This window comes from Anoplopoma fimbria, chromosome 12 (genome assembly GCF_027596085.1).
Source record: "Anoplopoma fimbria isolate UVic2021 breed Golden Eagle Sablefish chromosome 12, Afim_UVic_2022, whole genome shotgun sequence".
NCBI classification, from domain to species: domain Eukaryota; kingdom Metazoa; phylum Chordata; class Actinopteri; order Perciformes; family Anoplopomatidae; genus Anoplopoma; species Anoplopoma fimbria.
Window position 1 is genome coordinate 24,055,899 of NC_072460.1, and position 24,816 is coordinate 24,080,714.

Sequence of the window (24,816 nt, forward strand, 5' to 3'; positions counted from 1 at the left end):
TCATCCACCCGCAAACAGATTTTACGATTGAATTGGAAATGCAAAAATGATCTCACTCTGGTGAAAAGGTTTATGTTTAAGTCATAGGAATACATCTTTTTTTTATTAAAAATGATTAGAATTCTGTTTACTGATTAGCTCTCCTTACCTGCTTCTTTGGAGAGCTGTGTGAAGGCCTCCACTCCCTTCTCTCCGTAGCTGCCCTCCGAGGCGATGGTGGAGACGTAGGACCAGCCCAGGGCTCGGATGATGTCCACCATGGCCTGGGCCTGGAACGAGTCCGGAGGAACCACCCGCGAGAAGAAGTCATAGCGCCGGTCATCGCTCAACTCCGGGGCCGTTGACGCATAGCTGATCTGGGGGATCTTGAGGAGGACAAGTGAGGTTGGGAAACGTTACTCATGTGTTGGTGTCATTCTGGTGCAGCATCATGTGTGGTTGCCATGGGGACTGTCCTGACAAATCAATTTTTTTTGAATGGCTCTGTCTGAAAATCACTCCCTGTTTACTATAAGGGCCACTTAATCTGAGTGCCAAATGTGTGCCGAACCAGAGGCAGAGCGCATTGGAGTCGCGCCCAATTCATCGCTCTCCATTGACTTCGTGAAATGTGAATGTGTTTTCCTTGACACTTTTGTCAAACTGGCAAACAACAGAAAGAAATTTGCTTTGTGGTTGGATGCACAACCAATAGGGAAAATAAACCAGAACCAGGTTTTTATAAGCTGTCAAGCCCCCCCCAAAAAAACTGAGCCTGTAAGAAGACAAAAGTGAGGCATCAGCTGGAAGAATGGGAGAAAGAAAAAAAGAGGATGTATAACGTTACATGAGCAGCAAGCATTTTGTCCAAATGTCACTTTTAGGGAAACTATATTTCTGTAAGTTCAACTAAAGCATGTTAAGAGCATCAGATAGCTATGTAGTATTAGATTAGCTAACTACAGTAGCTTGTTAACACAGAGCTAACATTAGCACACTAGCAGCTAACTTGTCCCATCATCATTTTAGCTATTAACTAGCTATTAACCGCACTCCTTGGTTTCATATTGTGGCACCGATTGTTTCTCCCTCCAGTTTGGGCGGCTTTCACCATGTGACTCGTTGGGCTCTCTCTCTATATGACCTCAGTTCAGCTCCCACAATGGAATGAAAAAGTAGTGTCTATGACATGTAAGGTACATTATTGCTTGCAATCCCTTGATGCAATGTGTGACATGTGATGGATGCGAAAAATTACAGAGCTTTCCAGGGTCAGATATATTCTGAGCTTCACGGAAAAGTCTGACATTTTGGGAAAGACGCTTATTTGTTTTCTTGCCGAGTGTGCGATGAGAAGATTGATAAAACTCTCATTTCCTTACGCCGAATTGAACAACGGGTGGTTAGCACAGATTATCAGAAGGACGTGTTTAGTGCTAAGCTAGTCTAACTTGCTGCTGGCTGTAGTTTCATACTGAACATAAAGACATGAGAGTGGTATCAATCACCCCATCTCACTCTTAAATGGAAAGCAAATGACCGTATTTACCAATATATCAAACTATTCCTTTAATGCAAACATTTACTTGTTTTACTTCACAGTGCTAACATTATCATATTTGTGTCAGTTTATGTCCATTAAACTGATCAGTTTAAGCTATCATTTAGGTTAAGAACACTTAAATGCATTGTTTAAATAAAGTAAGATAAGATGGCAGAATATTGTTTGTCATTTACAAAAATATCATATCACAAAGAGTAACAACATGAATAGATTATAGCAATATGTTATATAGTAAATAGATTGTCATAGGGTTTTGATTTCACACAGGTGTTCCATAAAACAAAGATATTTGTCCCATTAATGAATAAATTGAATTGAAAACACAGGCACACTCTTGCTTCTTTTGCCGCTCACACAGGCAGACGATAATGTGCAAAACAAACCAGCTATATATTTTTCATATATTTCACATTACCTCCTCGATTGATCACCTAAGAATATGCTCACATTATGTAATATAATATCTTACAGAGCCTATAATGGGTCTGTTACCTGGGCAACGTGCTGTGCTGTCACTTTCTTCTCCCAACATATCAATGAGGATTTGCTGCAGAAATGTCTTTGCAGCACTTTTTTTTAATTTTTTTTATGAACTGGCAGCACAGCCTTGTGAGCTCTCTGTGACACTTCCCTCCTGGTGAGAACCCGTTCTGTCTTCACCACTCAACAGCATATCCAAATATTAAACTTGAAGGTCCCGTATTGTAAAAAGTGATATTTTCATGTGTTCTTTATTATAAAGCAGGTCTAAGTGCCTTTAAAAAAAGACTGTGAAATATGCACAGCCAGTATTTAGAAACTGTGCCTTTAAAGGTTTTTTGATAACATTTTTATGTAGACAAAACTAATAATAATAAAAAAAACGTAAGTTCCCACTTTTAACAAGGCTAGTGAGCAAATAGTATAACGACGTTGGTATCATGTGGTATCTTTGTGTCATAAATGATCAATGAAGTTGCCAGTTAGTGTGGAAAAAATGAATAAAATGTGTGGTAAGCGCCAGGCTTCTCTCTGGTCCCAACACAGTGCTCAGCAATAAAAGCCTCAGGATACTGAATATTTACCATGGCAACTGACATTAGCACATATTTGCAATCTCAGCTTAATTGTCCTAACAACAATTACTCATAAAAGTACAATTTCAGCATATTTAAACAAACCCAACAACAGCCATAGTCCTTCCAACCTTAGATTGTCAAAATGAGAAAAACACCAGCTTCGATCCCTGAGGAGCTACGTCAGCATTCGTGACTGTTGCCTCCAGTTAACGTACATAAGTTATGGTTCCCTCAATGTAACCTCATAACAAAAATCTGAATCAGAAGGTATTTAGAATGTTACACCGCCGCTTAGATGACAATCTATAGGTTCTCTAAAAAAAAGCCATTTCATAAGTTTACAATAGATTACATGAAACTAAATCTATGGCTAATGTGTAGCTACATGTTGCAAAATAAATTAATTCCTCACTTGCCTGTCTGAGTGTTAATGGGCCGTTGTTCTCAGTCTATCTCTTTCATTAAGTAGCTGTGCAGAACATGGGGAGAGCTTAACGGCTTCATATGTACTCTCTTCAACTCTGTTTACTTCTTGAATCTCTGCCAAACATGTCAAACCTTGTAGCTGCACTACAAGTAAAGATGCACACTCCTACATATAACCAAAAATACAAGTATGAATCTGGAAATGAGCACAACATGTCTCCTTTGAGGAAATCAGCTTTCAATTGCATCTCTTCCTCGGCTTTCAAGTCCTACGATCAAAGACAGGGGTTATAATGTGGCCAACGTTTTATGTTTTCATCACATCACATGAAGATAACTGAGCAATATCCATCTGCTGAGGAAGACAGTGAGATGTGGTTGAAGCTCAAGGAAAAGGCTGGTATATTTTTGAGTTGTCTGGATTGCAGCGTTAATACAGCCTCAGAAAGCCACACACACAATCTGTGTGCCCATTGTTAGCTAACTAGCTAGCTCTGTTAGCTGTTTGGGGCAAATAAACACAAATAGTCAAACCACAGACTATAAGAAGTGGATGTAGTCATTGTGACGTCACCCATCAATTTGAGGACTGGCGCTTTGAAGCCTTGAGTTTGACATTTTGGCGGTTGCCATCTTGGTTTTTGGTCGTCTTTTTGCAACCAAAAGTGACACAAGAGAGCTGAGTAAGACGTTGTTCTTTCATACGCTGAAAACACACCGTGAGAGGGTTAAAGAAAAAGGGACAACACCGTGGTAGAGACCTGTCAATCACAAGGTAGCCCCGCCCTAAATCATACCCTGCTTTATGGTCTGTTTGACTCTAAATGGAGCATCATTTACTAAATGAACATCATGCTGTATTGAAGAAGACTTGAAACTAGAGATTGAGACCATAAACTCATGTTTACAATGTTTACTGAGGGAATAAATCAAGAGAGAAGTAGAGTCATTTTCTCATAGACTTCTATACAACCAGAGGAGTCGCCCCCTGATGGACACTAGAGAGAATGCAAGTCTAAGACACTTCTGCATTGACTTCACTTTTCAGACCTGGAGGTTGCAGTCTGGGTCAAATTTGTGTGAATGCCACGAGGCATCACTTTCTGTCTGAATAATACTTTTAATACTGTTTCATACACGCTAAAAGGAAGGAGGAGCTATCTATCTGACTGCATCACAAACCCAGTATAAAAGTAAATTGGTTGATAAAGGGATCTAGTATGAGGTTGCTCACAATGCTGCATGCTTTCGACCTAAACATCTAATAAAAATTGTGTTTGAGGTTTGGAAACGGCAATCACACCTGGTGGCCCGTCTCGTATCAAACCAGGCGACCTCCCGTTGGACCGGGGGACGCGTAAAGCAGAGAGACATGCTTCATTTTGTCTCCTAACCAGTGCAGCACCTCATCACACAGTCTAATCTCAGCACCGTATGAATGCTATCCATTTCTGTTAGAGTGATCAAAAGCGGCCGGACGCTGGGGAAACACGGGAATGAGGACACAGCGGCTCGCTGATGGGATTCACAGTGTGAGTTATAGCTTTGACCCACAACCTAAAAGGGGTCAACCGCACAAAGCTGACAAATTGAGGAGTCAAGCTCGAGACGACTCAATATGTTTCAAGTCCCCCAAGAAGAAGAAGAAGAAGAAAAAAGAAACATGAAATACAAAACCAGCATACACAAATTAAACAAATTCACAGGTGGGAACGCTGCTGCGATGCCACTCTTTAAATCACTCCAGGGCCGTCTAAATTGAGTGTAGTGGGTCAGAGAGAGAGCGCTGCAAAGTAATGGAAAAGCAACAGCGGCGGTGATTTGCATTTAAAAAGACTCTTCTTCCCACGATGTGAAGCATCTATTTGAAACATTTGATAGGCGATGCATTTTAACAAGAGCTGCTGTAGAAACGCTGTGCAGCCAGGAGGTGTTGTAGGTTTGTTGAACCGCGTCCCAGCTGGGACAGAAAGCTGCTTGAACATTTGTCTCTCTTGAGCCTCTTTTCTTTTTTTGCTGCAGGGGACCATTTAAGGTGGCGATGTCCTCTTACTTTGTCCCAGTCTCTTACACTGTTGCTATCATTTCTCAACTCCTTATTCCCCAGGAATCCAAAACCTCTATGTTTTCAGACTTTTTTGAATTACAACTTCGACCCTCAGGGTAATAAAAAGCACCAAACCTTGATTGAGAAAATGCCGAGGTGTGAGGATTAAACCTGCAGGAATCACTACACAAGGAGACGCTAACTAACTGATAAGTAATTAATCTTAACAGCTTTGTATTTTTCTCCATCCAAGTTAGCAATTTTACATTATTCAGGAAATAAGTAAATTGGCTTCAAACCTTCCGAACTTGATTATGTCTTTCTCGGTAGATTACAAGCAACTAAATCTAGCTTTGCCACTTAATTGATTCACTGAATGGTTTCAACTAAATAAGCTCTTGTTGCGACAAATTGCAGTAGATTTCTTCATTATGCTGAGATAATAAGGCGAGGAGAATAGATATTCTATCGACATTTTTGAATCATTTTGTGAAAATAATTAGCTCAGGAAACGAGCAAAGGATTATTTTCCCTTTAATCCTTCATCAGGATACGAATGAGCCTCTTTCACCGTTGCATGTCATACCTCTCACAATCCTTATTTCATTGAGGCACTTTAAATCTATAAGATCTATGTGAAATATGATGACATAACACACAACATGTTCTATGCTCCAGTTGCAGCAAGGTGAAAGGGTGACTGAGTGGAGAACGACCACAGTAAGTAGTTCAGGCCAAGAGAGGATGAGTAACGATGCCCTCCTTTTCAGTATCACAATTACCCAAAGTTGATGTCTGGCACCTGTCATCTGCTGTACACATCAAAGGCAGGATTGCTGAGGGGTAATCGCCTTGCTTGCTCTTGAATGCATCTGAGCTGACAGGATCGATGGAAGGAAAACACAGAGGTCTGTTATGGGGGACACTGTTCTATTGATTTACCACCACAAAGTGCTGCAGCCGCCCCCTGCATGAGAAAAAATATGTAGCTGAAGTCTAAAGAAGGTTAAGAAAAAAAAGAAAGAAAGCAGAGGCGGGAGGTGGTGTGTTTGGGGGGAGGGAGGGGGTGATGGTGGTAATCTGCTTACTGACATTAAATGAGAATTTCAACCTGGGTGTTTAAGAAGAGAGAGGTGACTAAGCGAGGTTGCGTAAAGGTCAGACACGTTCACAGTAAGTGGGAATGCCAGGTGAAGTTAATTAGAGTGCCTTGGCCTTTCCGTTGCAATTTCACATACAGCCGCACACAAGCAGCTCCAAGAAAAAAAAGGTGAGAGACTGTAATGTTTGTTGCTTTGGAATGTCCTGCACCGATTAATGTGGAGGTGATGATCCTGACCAGCCGAGAGCAACGCCAGCTGCTGCGCCCAACGCCGTCCGGAGAGAAAAAAAAAGAAGCTATTTGAAGAAAGAAATAGGCGGCATATGGCTCCACACGACTCTCAGTTGGAGTAACGGTGATCATCTATCGTTGCCATCGGAGGGGAGGGAAATCTGCAGATATGAAAAGACAGGCTGTCTCCATAGAAAGCAGAGGGGTGTGACAGTAAATAGCTGTGTTCCAATCCAGCGGCTGCATCCTGTGGGAGGAGCCAGCCTTCGCGGTCTACGTCGGCCGCGTCCTTTGAATACCACAAAAGGCTCGACCGGGCGGACCCCGAAATGACTGGTCTGGTCTACAGATGATTTCCTGTTTGCGTCACCAGCTTTTCGCGCCAACCAACCATTTGCCGCTCTCGTCTCCTAGCAACCAGCTGCGGTTGTCATAAAAGAAATAAAGCTAAGTTAAAAGATTAAAGTGGACGATCTGCTATAAATAGCGCAGCGGCTCCCGGTAGCGTTAGCTGGTTAGTTAATAGCGTCACGTAAATGAACCATTTTAACATAAGTGTGATCTGATCAGGTCCCTTGTTTTTTTTCATTTTAACATTTGTATCTGTAAATATTCACGTGAGTTAAAAGCCAATAATTACATTTAAATGTGAATTATCCAGCTGCTGGTCCACTAGTCGCCATGTTGATAAAAAAAATAGAATAATCAACTTCACCGTAATGCAATGAATCTTGGGATATGTTGGGCCGTGAAGGATCCATCAGTTGTATTCTCCGAATCTGGGAAAAGAAGGCTGCATTTGTCGGCCGCATTAGAGGGAGTCTTCGAAATGGGACAGCATTGTCGCTGTATAGTATGTCTAAAAAAGTCATGGTATAGTACGCCGGAAAAAGTCATAAAAAATGAAGGATGCGGCCTCTGGATTGGGACACAACTTCAGTCGGAGTAACGGTGATCATCTATCTTTGCCATCGGAGGGGAGGGAAATCTGCAGATATGAAAAGACAGGATGTCTCCATAGAAAACTTAGACACAAAACGAAGGCCGTCTTTTAAAAACACTGAGCTTTTGTAGCCCTTCACAAGGCAAGCAAGCAAGCAAGCAAAAAATGTGTCACAGAGTGTTGTCCAGACTGAGTTTGGTATCCATTAATCTGGGAGCAACACTCAAACACGAAGCCGCAAACGATGTGTGAGTGGCAGGAGCTGAAACGTTTCCCATGACCGGCTTTAACTAGGGGCGAGGGCGAGCCGGGCAGTTTTTCTGTTTGCAGGAATCCCCGTGCCTCTATTTGCTGCATGATTAGCTTCTAAGTATATCTCGACATCAGCCGGCTCCACTCTGGCTGTTTTCTGCAATCTCCACGGCGACGGCGGAAACGACAGCGGGTTCTGACAGACCAGACTCTAACCCCCGTGCTGTTTGTGGTCGGACGCCAACGCACAGATTGTCCCTGTGACACCGGCACAATGACACACACACACACACACATTGGGAGTATGATTCTATGGTCTGGCCAAGGAGCCATTTTGAAAAGCAATTCCATAACTACACTACCCATCCAATGATGGAATAAATATTTGCACACAAAAGAAAAACAGCCCTAGTAAGAAGATTTATTTGTTGCGACACCGCCCGGCGTCGTAAAAGACAGCAACGGTCGACCTCCTATAAACAAAATAATATAGTACGATAAACAGGCCTTATTGATTGAGCAGTTATCACGTTTTTACATCCATCCCACTAAATCGAGGCCCAGCGGCTCTGTGGCATGGGTGGAATCAGACAGACTTTGGTTTGTATCCAGACAGCAGCGCCATTTGTTCGCAGGGCAGAGGTAATGACTGTGTCCATACATGCATCCTCAGGCTGGGCTTTGGTAATCTCTCTTCACCAGAGCAGGGCACTGCCAACACAGCCGAGGAGGCAGGGAGGTTGGGGGGGAGACCGACAGCTTTCCCTCCCTCTCTCCCTGTCACTCTCTCCTCCTCTCTTCCTGCCCATCTGTGTCGCTCGCTCGAACTCTCCTTTTGTGAGGGAGCCTGTGACTTTCAGCCTCGCTCCGCTGTTCTCCGCCCCTCGGAGTGTTTTCAGCCCCGTTGAGGGGGGAGACAAGTGAGTCTCGTCTACCTCCCTCCCTCCCTCCCTCCCTCCCTGTCATCTGTCTGCACGCAGACACTCCCACACAGATGATCAGCAGACACTTCCTGCCCAGGGAAGTCCTCTTGCTGCCAGTTTCACCCCCGAAGCCGAGACAATCTGCCCTCAGTCATTCGCTCGCTTTCCGCCAAACTTTCCCATCCTCGCTGCCCCTTTTTCTTTTCTTTTTTTTAAGTATTGAACTTTTGTTGGGGTGATTATGTCTTTACGGTTGTAAATTTATGTACAATTTATCTGCAAACTGTTCACGGCCGATGCAAAATCATATCTGTAGAAGGTTCATTAACAGCGCGTTTCATTGATTTTCCAAACAATATCTGCTTTTGGCGTCAAAAGCGTGACTTTCAATTTAATGAAAAGCATTTGTTCAGAACTGCATGAATTGATTTCCTGGCGACATGGGGGTGCAAAACAACAACCTGCAAACACAACATTGAGATATTATCACTTCATAAAGTTGTTTAGGCTGATGTGCATAGCAAACAGTTGCTCATTAAGACATTCAGCAAGCACAGAGGCTCCAGTTTTGGTCCCCTCCAACTCACGGGGAATATCAGACTCTTTAGCTGCTAAATGCTGCACTATTTTCACAGTTTTGTCTGTCAGCTGTTTCATGCTGAACTAGTAGTGTACTGAGGGTTTTAAAATTATAATTTTATTTTGCTGAAAATAGGTGCCTGTTGATTCAAAAAGAGCGTGAAGATGAAAAGTGAAGTTGTGGGCTGGAAAACCCAAACAATGAGCTGAAAAATGCTGAAGGGGCTGAGGAAAACTGAGACGGAAATATTTCTCCTAGGATTCATGACTACGAGTGACACCTTTCACATACACATGGTCATTTGCTTCTTTAATGAGAAAATATTGATTATAGCATCTTCAAGGTTAGGGGGTAATAACAGTCTCAGTAAAAGAATGAGAAAGTAATCCCTGATTTGAAGCATTAGATGAGACAAATTGATTTTTTTCGATATTAAAACAAACCATAATCTATTACTAACAAAGTGTAATAGCTAGAGACAGAAGATGTGAACAGCAGGCGTCATTGCTTTGTGCACCCTCTCCTCCACCACATCTTCCTCCTTAAGACTTGTCTGTTGTAGAGGAATGTCACACTTCCTGGAGTGAAGAAGGCGTTACTAGAGAATAGACTCTTTTCACAGCAGCCATTTTTAAATATCAAAGCATGGTAAACACAAGTGTAATTGGAAAATGATATCAATTATTGGTCCTGAGCGAGCCAGCATTTAACAATACCAGGGTCCTGGCCCACCTAAATGGATCTGGGCCGTTTTAAATGTTATTGATTACACCTGTGTTTACGCTACCTTGACTTGTCAAAATGGCTGAAAAAGGGCCGATATGACCTAGGCAGGAATTGACCCTTTGCTAAGTCCCGCCACTAGAACTCAGACTGGCAAATCATAGCGTAGCATTGGACAGCTATCCGGCTCTGCTTCATAGAGTCTCATGAAATCGTTTCAGGTTTTCTTGGTTTTCAGGCTGGTTTAGTGGATTTGGAGCTAGTCATGGACGTAGGTTGGAAGTAGATGTAGGTTTCTACCTAAAAACCTGTGGAGCTAACATTAGAAGAGTATGTAAGCACTAATAATTAGCTAGATGTAGCACTTCTATGCTATGCTAGCTACTGAAAGTGTATTGGATGTATACAAATGCTGCTTTTTCTTTTTAATGATTGTATCTATCTGACTTTGGAGGAACTGTGTTTTCCTTCATTTCATTGTCTTCTGTCTGGATCTCCAGGTGATGTGTTGGTTCACTGTGATCTGTAGCTTTAGCTTGTATCTTTATGTCAGTTTGACATCCTGGATATATCCTTCAAACACAGATTGTAGACCCTTCGGTCTGCCTCTCTCTGTAATCAGTTGTTTTTTCGTTTTTCCAAATATAAGATTATTCATGGCGTGCAATAAGTGACAGTGTGGGCTCCATGGTAACGTAGCTCTTACAGTTTAATGGAGTAGCAGAGGGGGGCGGGGCTTAGCAAATAGTAAACTCTGTTTCCTCCGCATCGTATTCAGCAGACAGAATTAGATGTTAATAGATGTTTTTTGTAGGAGAAAGGAGAAAGAAGGTTCTTTTTTAATTCCCTCTCCTCCACAGTTCTCGTCAAGGCCAGTCTCACTTCATACTCCTACTTCATCTCTCCGCCATTTTCCAGTCAGTTATTCTACAAGGACTTTACCTGAATAGTCTTTAAACAGCTTCTTGTATTTACTGTGCTTTGCAGCAGCTTTTTTTCAGTTACCCACACCGCTGAACTAGGCTCTGTGTTACGTGACAGAAAGTAAGGCTTTCATAATCCTTTATCTAACACGACCTTCCACCGTCTCCTTCTTTACGCCCACTTCCCCCTTTTTTCCCAGTCGATTCCCTCACCCTCCGTCTCTCCCGCTCGCACCGTGCCCATCCCCTGGGCAGCCCCGGCGCTCTGTGTGCCGGGGCCCGAGCTCTTGCATGGCTGCCCTGCCAGAGTGTATTTTAAGACAACCAGCGTGTTTCTCCATGGGTGCAGAGGCTAGGTATGACTCACAAATCAGATATTTGACCAGGAGAGCCACACAGTAGAGTAGAGCCGAGGCGTGGGAGGAAAGTGTGGATGGCTCACAAAGGGAACCTGACCGACCTCTTTTTTTCTTTCCATCTGGTAAACAGACTGCTATTTCGACTCCATTGGTGTTTCAAAGAAATAATCGTTTCCCAAACACCAAATAGCTCTCAGAGCCTCACAGGAGAAGAGTCTGTACCGAGGAGAGGCTCAACATCTATGAAGCTCACTGCAAAAAAGGTGCAGTGAAGCTGCTACGAATGGAGCCTACTACCACAAATTAAATATCTTACCTTTCAAGCTGACATGACACGTTAGACTTTCATGCCGTCACTCTCGACACAGATATTTTGTACAGAAGCTTGTATCTCTTCAACTCATTTTTGTAAGTGTCTTTTGACTTAGTCTTCACACAAAGCGAGGCCCTGCAGAGAACAATGCGGTTCAGCAGAACAGCCTTGATCATCGCTGGATGTGTGGAGTGCTCTCTCCAGGTGCGACAGAGTCTCGACTCTCGGGGCAGGAATGAAACACAGCCTGCAGGTTTTATGACTAAGTGTTATCAAATGTATTCCTTTATATCCACATGGTCTCGCATTACTGATGGCTGTATTGATTTTTCCCCGGCTGCAAAGTGCACTGGACACAGCATTTCTTTTTTTTTTTTTTTTTTTTTTTTACTGTGCTCTCTTACAGCCTGCGTGATAACCTTATTAAAAATAAACATGAAGAAGAAATAACCCAATACTGAAATATGCACACCATTATCCCTCAGGATGCAGAAAAACAAGAATATTCTTTCATGAATAACATGCAAAGACAAATGTCTGCGTTTCAGGGAATTGTTGCTTCGTCTTTGCATCTCTGCTGGGTCCAGTCCTAACCTGGCTCTGACATATTATTCACATAACTAGGAGCGGAGGTGCATGTTGTTGTTTTTTCTCCCACCTACACCTGGAGCATGCATGGTCTGACACATTCGTTGTCAGCCGTGCACCTGCAACACTCTGACCTGCATCCCAATGACTCGCTTCTGTTCTACCCCCCCATCTCTCTCTCTCTCTCTCTCTCAGTGTGCAGCTCTCTCCTCAGACTCCACAGAGCATCATCACCGGGCCCATTTCTCCTCTAATAGCGCAGACAATGCGGGCGAGCCTCCTCGATCTCATCTCTCCTCGCTGTCGGCCCCTCACAAAGAATTCTTCAGCGGGGCCATGTAATTACGGACTGATCACAGCTTAGGAAAAATATCACAGACATCCTATTCCTTCTGCAAGTGTGTGTCTGAACCCCTCCTTGATGCTGTGCACTTGAGACACATGTACCGGGTTTGGAACAGAACAGAACACTTAAATAGACACGCTAGGCATTGCCTGCAGTGCTGCCTTGAGCCTCTCCCAGGGTTGACATTCTGGTATCACATCAGTAACACCTGCAATTCACAACTGGCGCCAAATTTCACGTGTCACAAATCAGCCCCCACGGATCTGAGAAGTGTGCAGAGGAGCACTTTTTGCTGCAAAAGTCTCACACGCGTATTTGAAAAGCCAAAAAAGATGTAATGCCTGCTGTTTTGTAGTATGCATTGTGATAACTGCAACGGTTTTTCACATGAGGCGTTTGGAGACGTAGTGTAATTTATGCACAGCTGATATTCTTATGTTGCAGGAAATGGAAATGGAAAAGAATTAGCTGCTTAAACTGCCATTCACAACAGAGTACTCGCACTCATCGAGCGGGGCTTTACAAAGCCGGCATGACAACAAAGAACATCTATAAAAAAAAGGCAATAATAATCCAGAAACGCATTCACAAGAAAGGTAGTTAAAATGAAATGGATGAACAGACGAAGGAATAAATGGAAAAAAACAAATGCAGAAACAGATAAAGCACTCAAAATATTGCTGCATAGAACTACAAATAGGCAAAATGCGAGTGCACCAGGGTATAAAGCTGAAAATAAAAGCAATTTAAAAGACAACCTTGAGCGTGGTTATAAAGAAAAAAAAAAGTCTTCCAGGTAGGGCATTTCACAGTCAAATTAAACTTTATTGTTTAGCTGCCTAGGCAGACCTTCCTCCAAGGCTTTACACAAATCCCAGCCTCCTTGGCTGTGATTGGCGCTCTCTAACTGGCCTTCACATTAACCATCTACAGCCTGGAGCATTTATTTGGTACACGCCGTTGGTGGAGGTTTCACACCCACGGTCTGGAGGGCTCAGTTCAGGGCACTGAAGTCTCTGAAGGTGCTCCCATAGTCTCTCTGTGTCCTAATGGCAAAAACACAGTCAGTTCCTCTTCCATCAAGACAGGAGGGACAGTCAGAACAGGCGGAGGACTTCAGGCTGAGTGACTCATGAGGACATAAAAGATCTGCTCAGAGTCAGAGAGGTTCTACGTTCTCAATGTGATCTGGATGTCAATCTTGTAGCCAATGAGCTGATGCTAGAATCAAGAATGCATGCTCTCTTTATGGTTAATATTCTGACTGCTGCATTTCTGAAAAGGATGCTCGAGGCAAGAATATGAGTAACCGAAATGTTCTGTAAATGTAGAAGCAAATATTTGGTCTTGGATAGTTTTGCAAAATACTCTTTTTCTTTCAGGCACTTTTTCAGTCGTTCGTTTTGTCTCTCTACATGCAGATCCATGTGCAGTGCTTGAATATGAAGCTGTGGTTTTATTAAGCCGTGCTAGGGGCGGGGCTTTAGGGATGGTCATTTCTGTCCAGACTGAAATATTTGAACAATTATTAGATGGATTGCCATGAAAATTTGTTCACACATTTATGATGCCCAAAGAATGGAGCCTATCGCCTTAGTGATGACTTCTAGCGCCACCAGTCCCGAAATATACCTCATTGTACATACATTTCACTGTAATCTGTCCAATACTTTGGTTTATGACTAAATACCTGCAAAATGAATGATATTTGCATCAACCTCAGCTGTTCTTTGTGATAACACGCCAAGGTTAAGATGGTTATATGATTATATCACCTAGCCAACCACCTAGCCAAACAGGCCCTATGCTTTAGACATTTAAAGCATGTCATTTTACAATTACAGACATTCATTGTCTCCCATCAATTTCTGTGCAATAGGAAAATACATTGGAGGACTGGTGAAACTGTATTAAAGGAACAGTTCGTAGCATATAGGTTAATCCATTGGCAGAAATGGAATATGATAGAAACAAGTATGTTTTCTTACGTGTGAAAATCTACATATGGTGCAGGTCCTCCTCACAGAGTTGGCCGCCATGTTTCTACAGTAGTCCAGAAAGGACAAACCAAACACTGGCGGTTGATTTGCGTTTTTTGCGTCGTCAACCGTAGTTCTCCTAGAGGCTCGGCACCGGAGAAGTTTCAGTTTTTTGCAATCTGCTACCTCACCGCTAGATGGCGCAAAAACCAACACACTGAACATCAGTTCTGCACTATTTGTTTGTCAAAGTCACGTTAGAGTTATGAGGTAACTTACAGACTCTCCAAATCAATCTGCTATTTAACTGCATTACCCCACAATGATATGTATTGTTACGTTAAACTACTGGTTTTATGTTCATTTAACCTCTGAAATATGGAGTTGAACTACTATTACTACTACTACATTGTTATATTTGTGCTCTTGAGCAGGGAGGTATAAATAAAGGTAGCAGTTATATGATAAAAAAACCTTTAGGAAAACCTTATAAAGTCTATGTTTGTCTGCCATCTTCCCCGCGGCTCAGTCTGATTGTTATCCTGTCTAGATTTGTGACCCTGCCACTCACGGGCTCTTCGCTCTGCTCTGTGCTGCAGGTGTAGTGCATCACCGAGGGCACCTGAAAAGGTAATCCTGTCAGCAACCCACTGGCGCCTCTGCACAGCCAGAACAATGGTTGATTGTGCACTCGGAGAGGACAAGAAGCTTTTTTTTTTTTTTTTTTTGTCCACTGAACAACCTGCCAGCTCTGGAAGAACTGGAGACAGTGTTTCCGAGAGAGAGCCACTCTGTGTAAACAGACTCATTCTCACCGAGATCATGATTCATCAGAGCAAGTGTCTGGACTAATGGACCGAGAAGATTTATGTGGAATGTGTTTTTTGTGACACGCACATTTCACATAACTTCCACTCGCAGTGAGACAAAGTGTCAGAAGGCTGCACACTGACATGTATTTCAGAGCCAGAATCAGAGATGCGCAACAGACGCCAGATCAGACAATTACCCTCAGACAAGTTAACCAGGCGAAACAGGAATGAGCCCAGTCGAATACAACGGAACTGTCACACAACGCTACTGAAGGCTTATCTTTATTTATCTTCAACAAGAGCACTAACACTTGGTTTTTCCCCCAGAACAACTCATGTGGATCTCAAGTCTGCTCTCAATCCCAAATAAAAGAATACATGAAATGTGGATGAAGTATTTCATATGAGAGTTATTGTGAAGTATATTTAAGCTAGGATTTTATGAACACATTGTGAATTCCAGCTTTCAAATGATGCTGTATTATTGAAGCTAAACCTATAAAAGTATTATGTGAATTGCATGTAGAGTTTATAGACAAAATATGAACATTCTTCTTGCAGTAAGCGACTACTCGAAGCCACTTGTGCTATGACCAACAGAGTGGGTGAATTTTTAATTTTTTTTATTTCTTCATTTTATGTTCATTAGAGCACAGTCGAAAGCATGTCATCGGTGTGGATGGTTTTTCTCCAAATACAAAGGTGTGATGTGTTTCCAACTGTGCACAGGAACTGGAAAATTGATTGAGCAGTGAGAGCGTAGGATTATTGTCACCCGAAAACACACACACACCTACACACACACACACACACACACACACACACATACACACACGCAAATGTTTATTACTTATGAGGACATTGCCTTGAAGGAGGCCTATCCTTAACCGTAAACACTACGTGCCTAACCAGGTAACCCTAACTTAACCTTACTGTAAGAGAAGCCTTAACCAAACAGCAATTCTAATGGTTAACCTCATGGGGACCAGCTGTGAGATGTGAGTCCCCATAAGGATCAATGCAAGTACACACACACACACACACACACGCTTGTTTTGGTCACTTGCCTTGACTTTGATTTATCGTTGTACTTTAAGGGGTTATGGCATGTAACCTCCAAAGACACGCTAAAGGTGATGCCGTACCTGACATGCCCCTCCTAAAAAAATGTGACAGGACGGGGCTTCAGGTATATACCCAAGGGTATAAGGGGGATTTGGCAGTTTCAATTCACTTAGAAAGCATTTTTGGAAGCGTTTTTGTGGTCCGTCACTCGCACTTCTCACAGAACAGGTACGCTTTGTTTGCTTTTTTGTTTTAACGCTTCAAGTCGACCCATTTAGTGACAAGTCATCTGCATAGACAGCTGATTAAATCACCAACATTTCCCATTCAATATGTTTTTCGAACGTGTTAGCCATATTTAGCCATATTTACATGGAATGATTCTGTCTGTGGGCTCGCCTGTTTCACTCCAGGCAGATTCACCTCACTCAAATAAATAAAGATCAGGGATTCCAGTAAGACCCGCCGGTGTAGTGGAGCAGCAGGGAAAAATAACCGCGGGGTGACTTTACTTTCTGATTTGAGAAAAAGCGGCCATATTGCCCAGTTGTGAGATCCGTTCCTGGAATAATGAGATTGCAGAGAGTGAAGACAATAAGTTAAAGAAATTGAGGACTCAAAAGTCAAACATCTGGCTAAGACATCGCCACTGCAAACCTTAGCAACGGTGCAGGAAGAGGTCTCCTGTGCAGTAAAGAGACAACGTGAAAAAGCATTTAACCTGGATGTAACTCTGATTCCACTGTGTCAGTATTTGTGTAACCCACCGACACTCTATGTCACAAAGGGAATGAAAGAATGTAAATGAAAGAAACTGTGGGGAATGTTAATAAAGCAAAATGTGTCCTCACAACACATCTGTCTGGTGTTGCGGTGGTGCCATATTTACATTGAATGATTCTCTGTGGGCTCGCCTGTTTCACTCCAGGCAGATTCACCTCACTCAAATAAATAAAGAACAGGGATTCCAGTAAGACCCGCCGGTGTAGTGGAGCAGCAGGGAGAAATAACCGCGGGGTGACTTTACTTTCTGATTTGAGAATCTCGATGGCATCAGGTCGAAGAAACGCCATGCTGCAGCACACGAAAAATGTATTTGCTTGGTATTCTTATTCGTATGAATCTGCCAAACAAAAACAATAATAACAAAATAACAGCATTAACATGACATTTTAAGTAAATATGTAAGACGATAACTGTACCAAGTCCTTAAAAGATGAATTTGTAAATAGTGTCCATGTGATAGAGTCCATACAATTTATTTATCCAACCTCCTCCAATCACGACAGTCTCAACAAGAGCTTTATGCACTACAGAGAAAATATCTATTTACAAAAGCATGTTGTAACCAATAAATATCAATAAAGGCACACCCAGTGTGTTTTATAAGCCCGGCACTTAACAAAAATCACTCAACCCTAATGCTCAGAGAGGTAATGCTCACTGGTTCCCCTGTAGGGAGTGAAACCGCAGAAACATCCCCCCATTTTATTATTGTATTATTCATTTATTAGTATATCGGATACTCTATCAAAAAGCGGCCATATTGCCCAGTTGTGAGATCCGTTCCTGGAATAATGAGATTGCAGAGAGTGAAGACAATAAGAAGAAGAAGTTGAGGACTCAAAAGTCAAACATCTGGCTAAGACATCCCCACTGTGGTGCGGGGGGCTTAGTGTGAATTCTCTGGAGACTGTTCCTAACCGTAACCACTACATGCCAACCCTTAACAATCATCTTAAACTAAACATAACCCTAAGATGTAGTCGTTAACGCTGTGAGGTTCCAATATTGTTACATTTTTGAACAAATGTCTGTTATGACAAAATACAAACACACACATGCAGGTGTTTTATCAGGATTATACAACAAAACAAAACGTATTTATCCCTCAAAAACATTTTATTCGTCTTAGAATTGTGTCTTCTGGGAGGAGAACAATGTTCGACTGGTTGATCAAACTGACAGATGGGTTGGTTTCCCCAAAGGTCTGAGTACATTTACTCGCAAATATCCCTTTCGATTGCCCTTCGACCTCCAGGTAGAGTGCCTGACAGCTCTATGCATAATCCATCTGATAAATGACACGCTATTGATCCTCTTAGCATCGTCGAGGGCCACATGTGAGTGCTCAAACACTGATAAGGCAGTTAGAAAACACTATATCCTGTCAGCGGATATAGTGTTTTTTGACGAGCGGATCTTCTCGTCAATTGTGGCTTAAGAAACCCAATTTGAAAAGAAAAAGCTTCTCTAATTTGCAAAAAAAGCGGTGATTGAGGTCTTCCCCCAAATCAATGTGGCTGTCCCACGCCGGCGTTTCAGTGAGCGCTTGAAATCCCACGGGATTTGCATCTGAAAACAGTTATACCCCGTCGACTAATTTCTCATGTATGCTGCTGCTGCTGTCCACTTTTTTAAAGCTTTAAAAGAGCAGAGACACATGGATTTGTTTAAACAGAACTAACACACCGCTGCACAGCCAGGGAAAAAAAAACAAAAAAACATCTTAAGGGAAATACAGACAAAATGAAATTGGAGCTAATGAAACACCAAAGTTGCACTCTTTCATTTTCACACTGAAAATCAACAGATATTTTAGCATAACTACCCGAAGGCCCACGCTGCACTCTAATAATTTAGTCTTCCTCTAAAGGTCCACGCTGTGCTGGCTGATGTAACGGTTATATATTACCATGTATTGTTAGCTGATGCGCCCTCAGGCCCCGCTGTAATAACACCACTGAAGGACAAGAAATGAATCCCGATGACAGTTTATTATGTATACTGTGTGTGAGAGAGAGAGAGAGAGATAGAGAGATAGAGAGAGAGCACACTGGACCCTGACATCCCTGAGATACAACAGTACACACACACACACACACACACAAATATGTAAAATTGTCCATATTTTGAATAGATCACTTCACTTACATCTAACGTTATCCAGCCGTGAAGACAGGTTTGGTCTAATTTTGCCATGTTTAAAAAAAAAAAAGTACATTTACTACCATTGCTATTACTTCTACTAGTACTGTAGTTAAGTATTGAATTTTGAGCTACACCTGCATTTCATGCTACTTATAATTCAACTTCACTATATCTAAAGAGGGAAATGTTGTACTTTTTACTTCACTACATATATTTAACAGTTTAAGTTACTAGTTATTGACTGATAAAGATTTTTACACCCAAAACATATAATAAGCTTATAGAATGTTTTTTGTCATAGCATAATATGAAGTAGTAAATATTAGTTTGACTATTATACATAATATATCAGTAAGAATAACCTTATAGTATATAATAAAACACTTGCATATACTTTCCATTATGAGTACTTTTCTCTTTGTCGTACATTTTGCCGTATTCAATGTTCTGTAATGGATTTCTTTTTTGTACTGCTTCTGTTTAAGTAAAGGATATCAATACTTCAATCAATTTCTGCCACTAGGATTTGTGGTTTCAGCCCAAAACAATGGCAGGTAATGGGATTCTGATTGTTTTAAAGAAGGGCTTTCATAATCAATCGACAGCTAAGCGGGAACGACGTTGTAAACCGTGGCACATGAATGCAAAACGATTGTATCTGCACGGCTCGACACCAGCAGAGGTAACTGAGATAATACAAACACTGCAGAAGAAGCACCATTGTGTGGGTTTCTTTTCTCTCCCGTCTCTTGCAGCCTGGGTTTGCGTGCGTCGACTCCCTGGCTGCTCCTCGCTGCTCTCTACATTAGAGCCCTCACATGGGCATGCAGTCTAAACAAAGCCTCGTGCCGCCAGCCTCCAGGGACAGAGAGACCGCCATGTGAGCGGCGCACCTCCTGTCCCTTGTAAGTTGGCAGCACGTTGCACAAAGTTGAATGTGTTTTAAGTGTATTGTTGCATTAGTCCTTTTGCGTGCATGTGGCTGTTATCCTTAACTGTGTGAACTAGAAACTGAAATATGTGTATCTTTGTGCAGAGCTTGAATAGCAAGCTGTTGTTTATAAGCTATGCTAGTGGTAATGTAAAGTAGATATTCACGGTTTAATCTGCATCCCTGGTGATTTATCTCTTGTTATATGCCAACAAATCTGTATCAGAGTATTTTTACATCAAAACCCCCATTGAATTCCTGTTTTCTCCTGTGTACAACAGAATCAAATGTTTGGGGCATAGAAATAGAATAGGAGTATAATGGACATTGATCTGTTTTCTGTGGTCATTTCAACAAAAAGAAAAATGTTGTTAGTTGTCATGGTGACAGCATTCTTGTGGTGCAGTAAAGTGTTGTCGCAGCAATTGCAGTTAAGTGGGGGTATCTGGAGAAGGATGGCTAGCTAGTTAGCTAGATAGGCTTCACTGGAGTGGAACCATTAGATGCAGTGTTGCCGTTGGACGCCAGCCCACTGTTTGGCTCATTTTCTGTAACCAGTGAAGCCATGAAGCATGGAGGAATAAGCGAGCTAGTTAACCAGGCAGCTGTCTGCTGGGTCGCTGGCTAGCTTGTTAATTCCACCATGCTCAATGCTCCACTGGTTACAGAAAATGAGCCGGATAAAGTTGTCACTCAATGTGTTTTCCTACTCTGGGACAAGAGTGTGTGGATGATTGTTAAATGTTACGCATCCAGTCTTACGCACTACGCTGCGGCCACAATGACAATGGTACAAACAAAAATGGCTGCCCGTCAGTGGGTCAAAAGTGTACAAAATACATGCAAGACTAACAACATTCCCATCAGTCTGTTTTTGGAACTAATTAGCAAATATTAGCATGTTAACACACTAAACGAAGGGCCTCTGTTCAAAATGCATGTTTTTTTCTGAGCACCAACGTCTTTAATCAATTGTTCCCAATGAGTAGAGTTTGTATTTAGCCAGTGACCGCCTAGAGGATCACCAATCATACTTTTTTCTGAGCGGTCTGCATTGTTTGTTTGTCTGCTCTGAGAGCTTAAAGTTGAAAATCTTTGAACTTTTCAGAAAAGCGCCGGTGACGTCAGTGTAGTAAATGGAGCAGAATCTGGTTTTGGCATAGTTTGTCTATCCTGAGCTTCATATTCTGGACAAACACTATCATAACAAAGACCGAAAAGCCTGTTTAGAAGCAGATTGGCTGGAGTGTTGTGCTTTTATCATCGAATGCTTTGTGTCGCTTTGCTCTAAAGTTACGACTGTCAGATTGAGCGGTGACAAGCTCATCTATACAAGGTATGAAGCAGACATCCTCTGTTTAAGATAAGATAAGATAATCCTTTATTAGTCCCGCAGCGGGGAAATTTGCAGGCTTACAGCAGCATAGAGTAAAGTTTGATGCTCATCCTGAAAAAACGATGTAAAACATATATATATATATATATATATATATTGTAGCTCAAATAGACAATTAAAAGCACAGGAGCGATTCTAGTCCATCATACGATGGTGGTGATATGATGTCAAGATATTGTTGTCATAGAAACATAGAAAAAGAAAGAACTCTTTCAAAGCGCTTTTTCATCGAAAGCGGCTGCTTTTCTGTCAGAAAAAGGCGCTATGTGGACAAAGGCATTCACATCATACCTTCTGAACATCAACATGTTAACAATGTCATGGTGTTAGCTGGCTGATGTTAGCATTTAGATCAAAGTATCCCTGTGCCAAAGTACTGTCTCACAGAGCTGCTGGCACGACTGTGGACTCTTTGTCCGTTACCTTCTGCTTCCTCCCTCTTCTCTTAAAATGCAACATCTTTTACATAAAGCGAGGGGATTCTCCCTGACAAGAAGATCCGCCGGATTAGCCTGCAAAATTATTTCTAAAGGTGCAAACGTGATTTTAAGAGCCGGGTGGGAAAGTGTTGAGACGGCGATAAAGGCGGAGAACAAAGCACAGATCTAAAGTCTGAGAAGAACCACAACTAAAATTCATCCTTTTGAAGAGGAAGACAGTCACGCAGGCGACGCTCACAGGAGGCCTGTTAACAAATTCACTTAGCTCATTTAGCCGGATTTGAGGAACTGTGAAGAATTTGCCTAGGAAAAGCTCATATTTAAAAAGGCAAACTTCTTATTCATCCATGCAGACGTTTTCTGCGCGTAGGAGTTTTTTTTTCCCACCATGAAAGCAGCCTTGAATGTTATTTAGAAGTCTGCTACGGCTGAGTGACTTTGCAATTCAGGTTCTGCCCAGAATGTAGCACGGATCACAGGCCGGTGCGTTGAAACAACAAGAAAAACTACAATTAGCCCTGTGATGAAGCCTTTCACCCCCACACCGAATTCTTTTTCTACTGAAGCAACAGGGACATTTTCTCCTCTCTTTTTATTTTTTGGAAGAGGATCCTGAGTGAGAGGCCGACCGGCAGCCAGCAGAGACCTCCTCATGCTTCTCCACTCATCCCCGTAAGAGGATCGGACGTAATGGGGTTTCCTCTTCTCCGGCTCCTTCTGCTCGCCAGATAAAGTGCAGAAAAAAACTTCCAACAAAGTCTAAGAGTGCTATTCTCGTCGCATTTTACAGTCATACCGACAATAAAGTTTTGGAAGGAACGCTGGTGTGACCTCGATGTGAGCAGCGCTAAGCTTTTAAGCAGATGCCCTCTTCCACCCCCAGAAAATAAGGGGTAATAATCTGAATCTGACCGGGAGAGTCAAGCTGCTGCAATAGTCAAGCCGACCCCAATACCAGAGCACAAATGACGGATGGCACCTCATTAAAGACACTGAAACAATAAAGGAATATAATAAGAATAAGAAACAACAGCAGCTATAAGTGCAACCATAACTATAAACTAGAATACGTCTGGAAACAAATGAAGAACGGCACACGACTGTACCAGCTGTGTTTTCATTGAAAAACATTTATTCATATGGCATGCCATAACGTCGGTGAATAATAAAGTGCTCCGTCTCCCAAAGGCCTGTGGGAAAAGCCCGAGACTTTAATACCAGGCGTGCATGGTTTCTCATATTCTCCCCGTGGCGTGCTGCTGACCTAATGACCTCGTGTCAGCAGCAATGACAACTTGTTTGACACAGGGATATTTTATTCATTCTATTAATATTGCATCAGTTGCTCACACTGCGGCGTGTTTGTGTGTGTGTGTGTGTGTGTGTGTGTGTGTGTGTGTGTGTGTGTGTGTGTGTGTGTGTGTGTGTGTGTGTGTGTGTGTGTGTGTGTGAATATATACCTGCTTCGCTGAACATGAGAGCAACAGCACTCCCTCACAACACTGTGTCTCCACAAAGAGGAACAAAAAAATCATCTTGCTCTCGGGGAAACATTTCTCTGTGTAGTTATCAGTTTTTAATTACGGACTTAGGGAGTCTAAATTATGCTGGAGTAAAGTTCATGCTCTGAAAACAGTTAACAGTCACTGACTCTCAGTTTGCAGAGTAAAATACAACAATAATGGGGTTTTTTCTTTCTGTATTTGATCCAAATCCAACATCAAATCTATGCATGTTATCGGTTCACCCCTGACACTCAGACTCAGAGTGCTGCTGCTATTCTGTCCGACCGGATCACTTCACTTCACGCATTCATCTGCATCACAGGTTTCGACATTTCGGTGTCACGGATTGATCTCGCCTCTCAACCTGCTTGAACTCTGATCCCCGCCAGAGATCAAGATCACCGGCCGGCAGCCAATTCGAGAGAGCAGGTGGGATTGAACTCTCCTTAAGTACATATTGATTGTTTGCATCCTTGTTTCTATTACTGCATGCTTGAAGAACACAAGCAGCAGAAGGAGGTTTCATGTCCATTAGGACAGGGATAGTGGAAAAACAACAACAACAGAGTATAAAGTAATCAATGACAAAGTGCGTATTTCTCAACTCGCAGGATGTTGCTCTTTAGCCGCACCAGCTAACACGCACCGCTTATGCTCTGGTTCCTCTGCCCCATATTACCTCCCGTCCCTCCTGCTTTTTCACCACAGCGTGTGAGTACATTTCACCTTGCCAATTCTGGTCTGATCGGGCCATAAGTCAGCATCTGATTAACTGGCTGGAATGAAAAAGCAGCAGGGCTCTCTCAGTCCCAAGGACCAGAAGTGAGAATGGCTGGATTAAAGATAATGTATTCAGTATATCCAGAGGAATAATAAAAGTCCAGCAAATTAATTTAAAGTTCCCCGAAATACTCTCTACTTCTGCTGCTGTCACTTATGTTCAAGTTTTTTGTAACATCCTTTTTTTTAACACTTACATTTATTCATTTTCACGTCCTTATTTTACCAATATTGTAGACCCAACATTAACCCTTTACCCTCCACCACTAAAACAACATTATATAGATAATGCACCGAATGAAGACAACAGCAACCACTACATAAGCCCTATTGGCACATGACAGGTATTACTTGGGTAATTCGTAATAATCGACCCTTCGCTAAGCCCCGCCCCCCTCTGCTACTCCGTCCAATTGTCAGAGCTACGTTACCATGGAGCCCACACTGTCACTAACTGCACTCCTTGTATAAATATTGTGTATTTTTGGGGAAAACGCTTTCAGAGAGAAGCAGACAGAAGCGTCTACAATATGTGTCATATGTATGTCCAACTGATTCAGCAGCTAAAACAGATTATAGATCACTTCATATGCGAAAGATCAATTGAGATGAATCCGCAA

The 24,816-nt window shown here is 42.3% G+C and overlaps 1 protein-coding gene across 1 annotated transcript in view; it reads right to left on the reverse strand.

Annotated features, from left to right (window-relative positions):
• Nucleotides 1-24,816, reverse strand: part of LOC129099520 (metabotropic glutamate receptor 7-like) — a 65,384-nt gene that overhangs the window by 35,506 nt on the left and 5,062 nt on the right. The window contains exon 2 of the mRNA XM_054608773.1: nucleotides 149-365. Coding sequence (XP_054464748.1) covers nucleotides 149-365 — 217 coding nt within the window. The remainder of the gene's footprint in view (nucleotides 1-148; nucleotides 366-24,816) is intronic.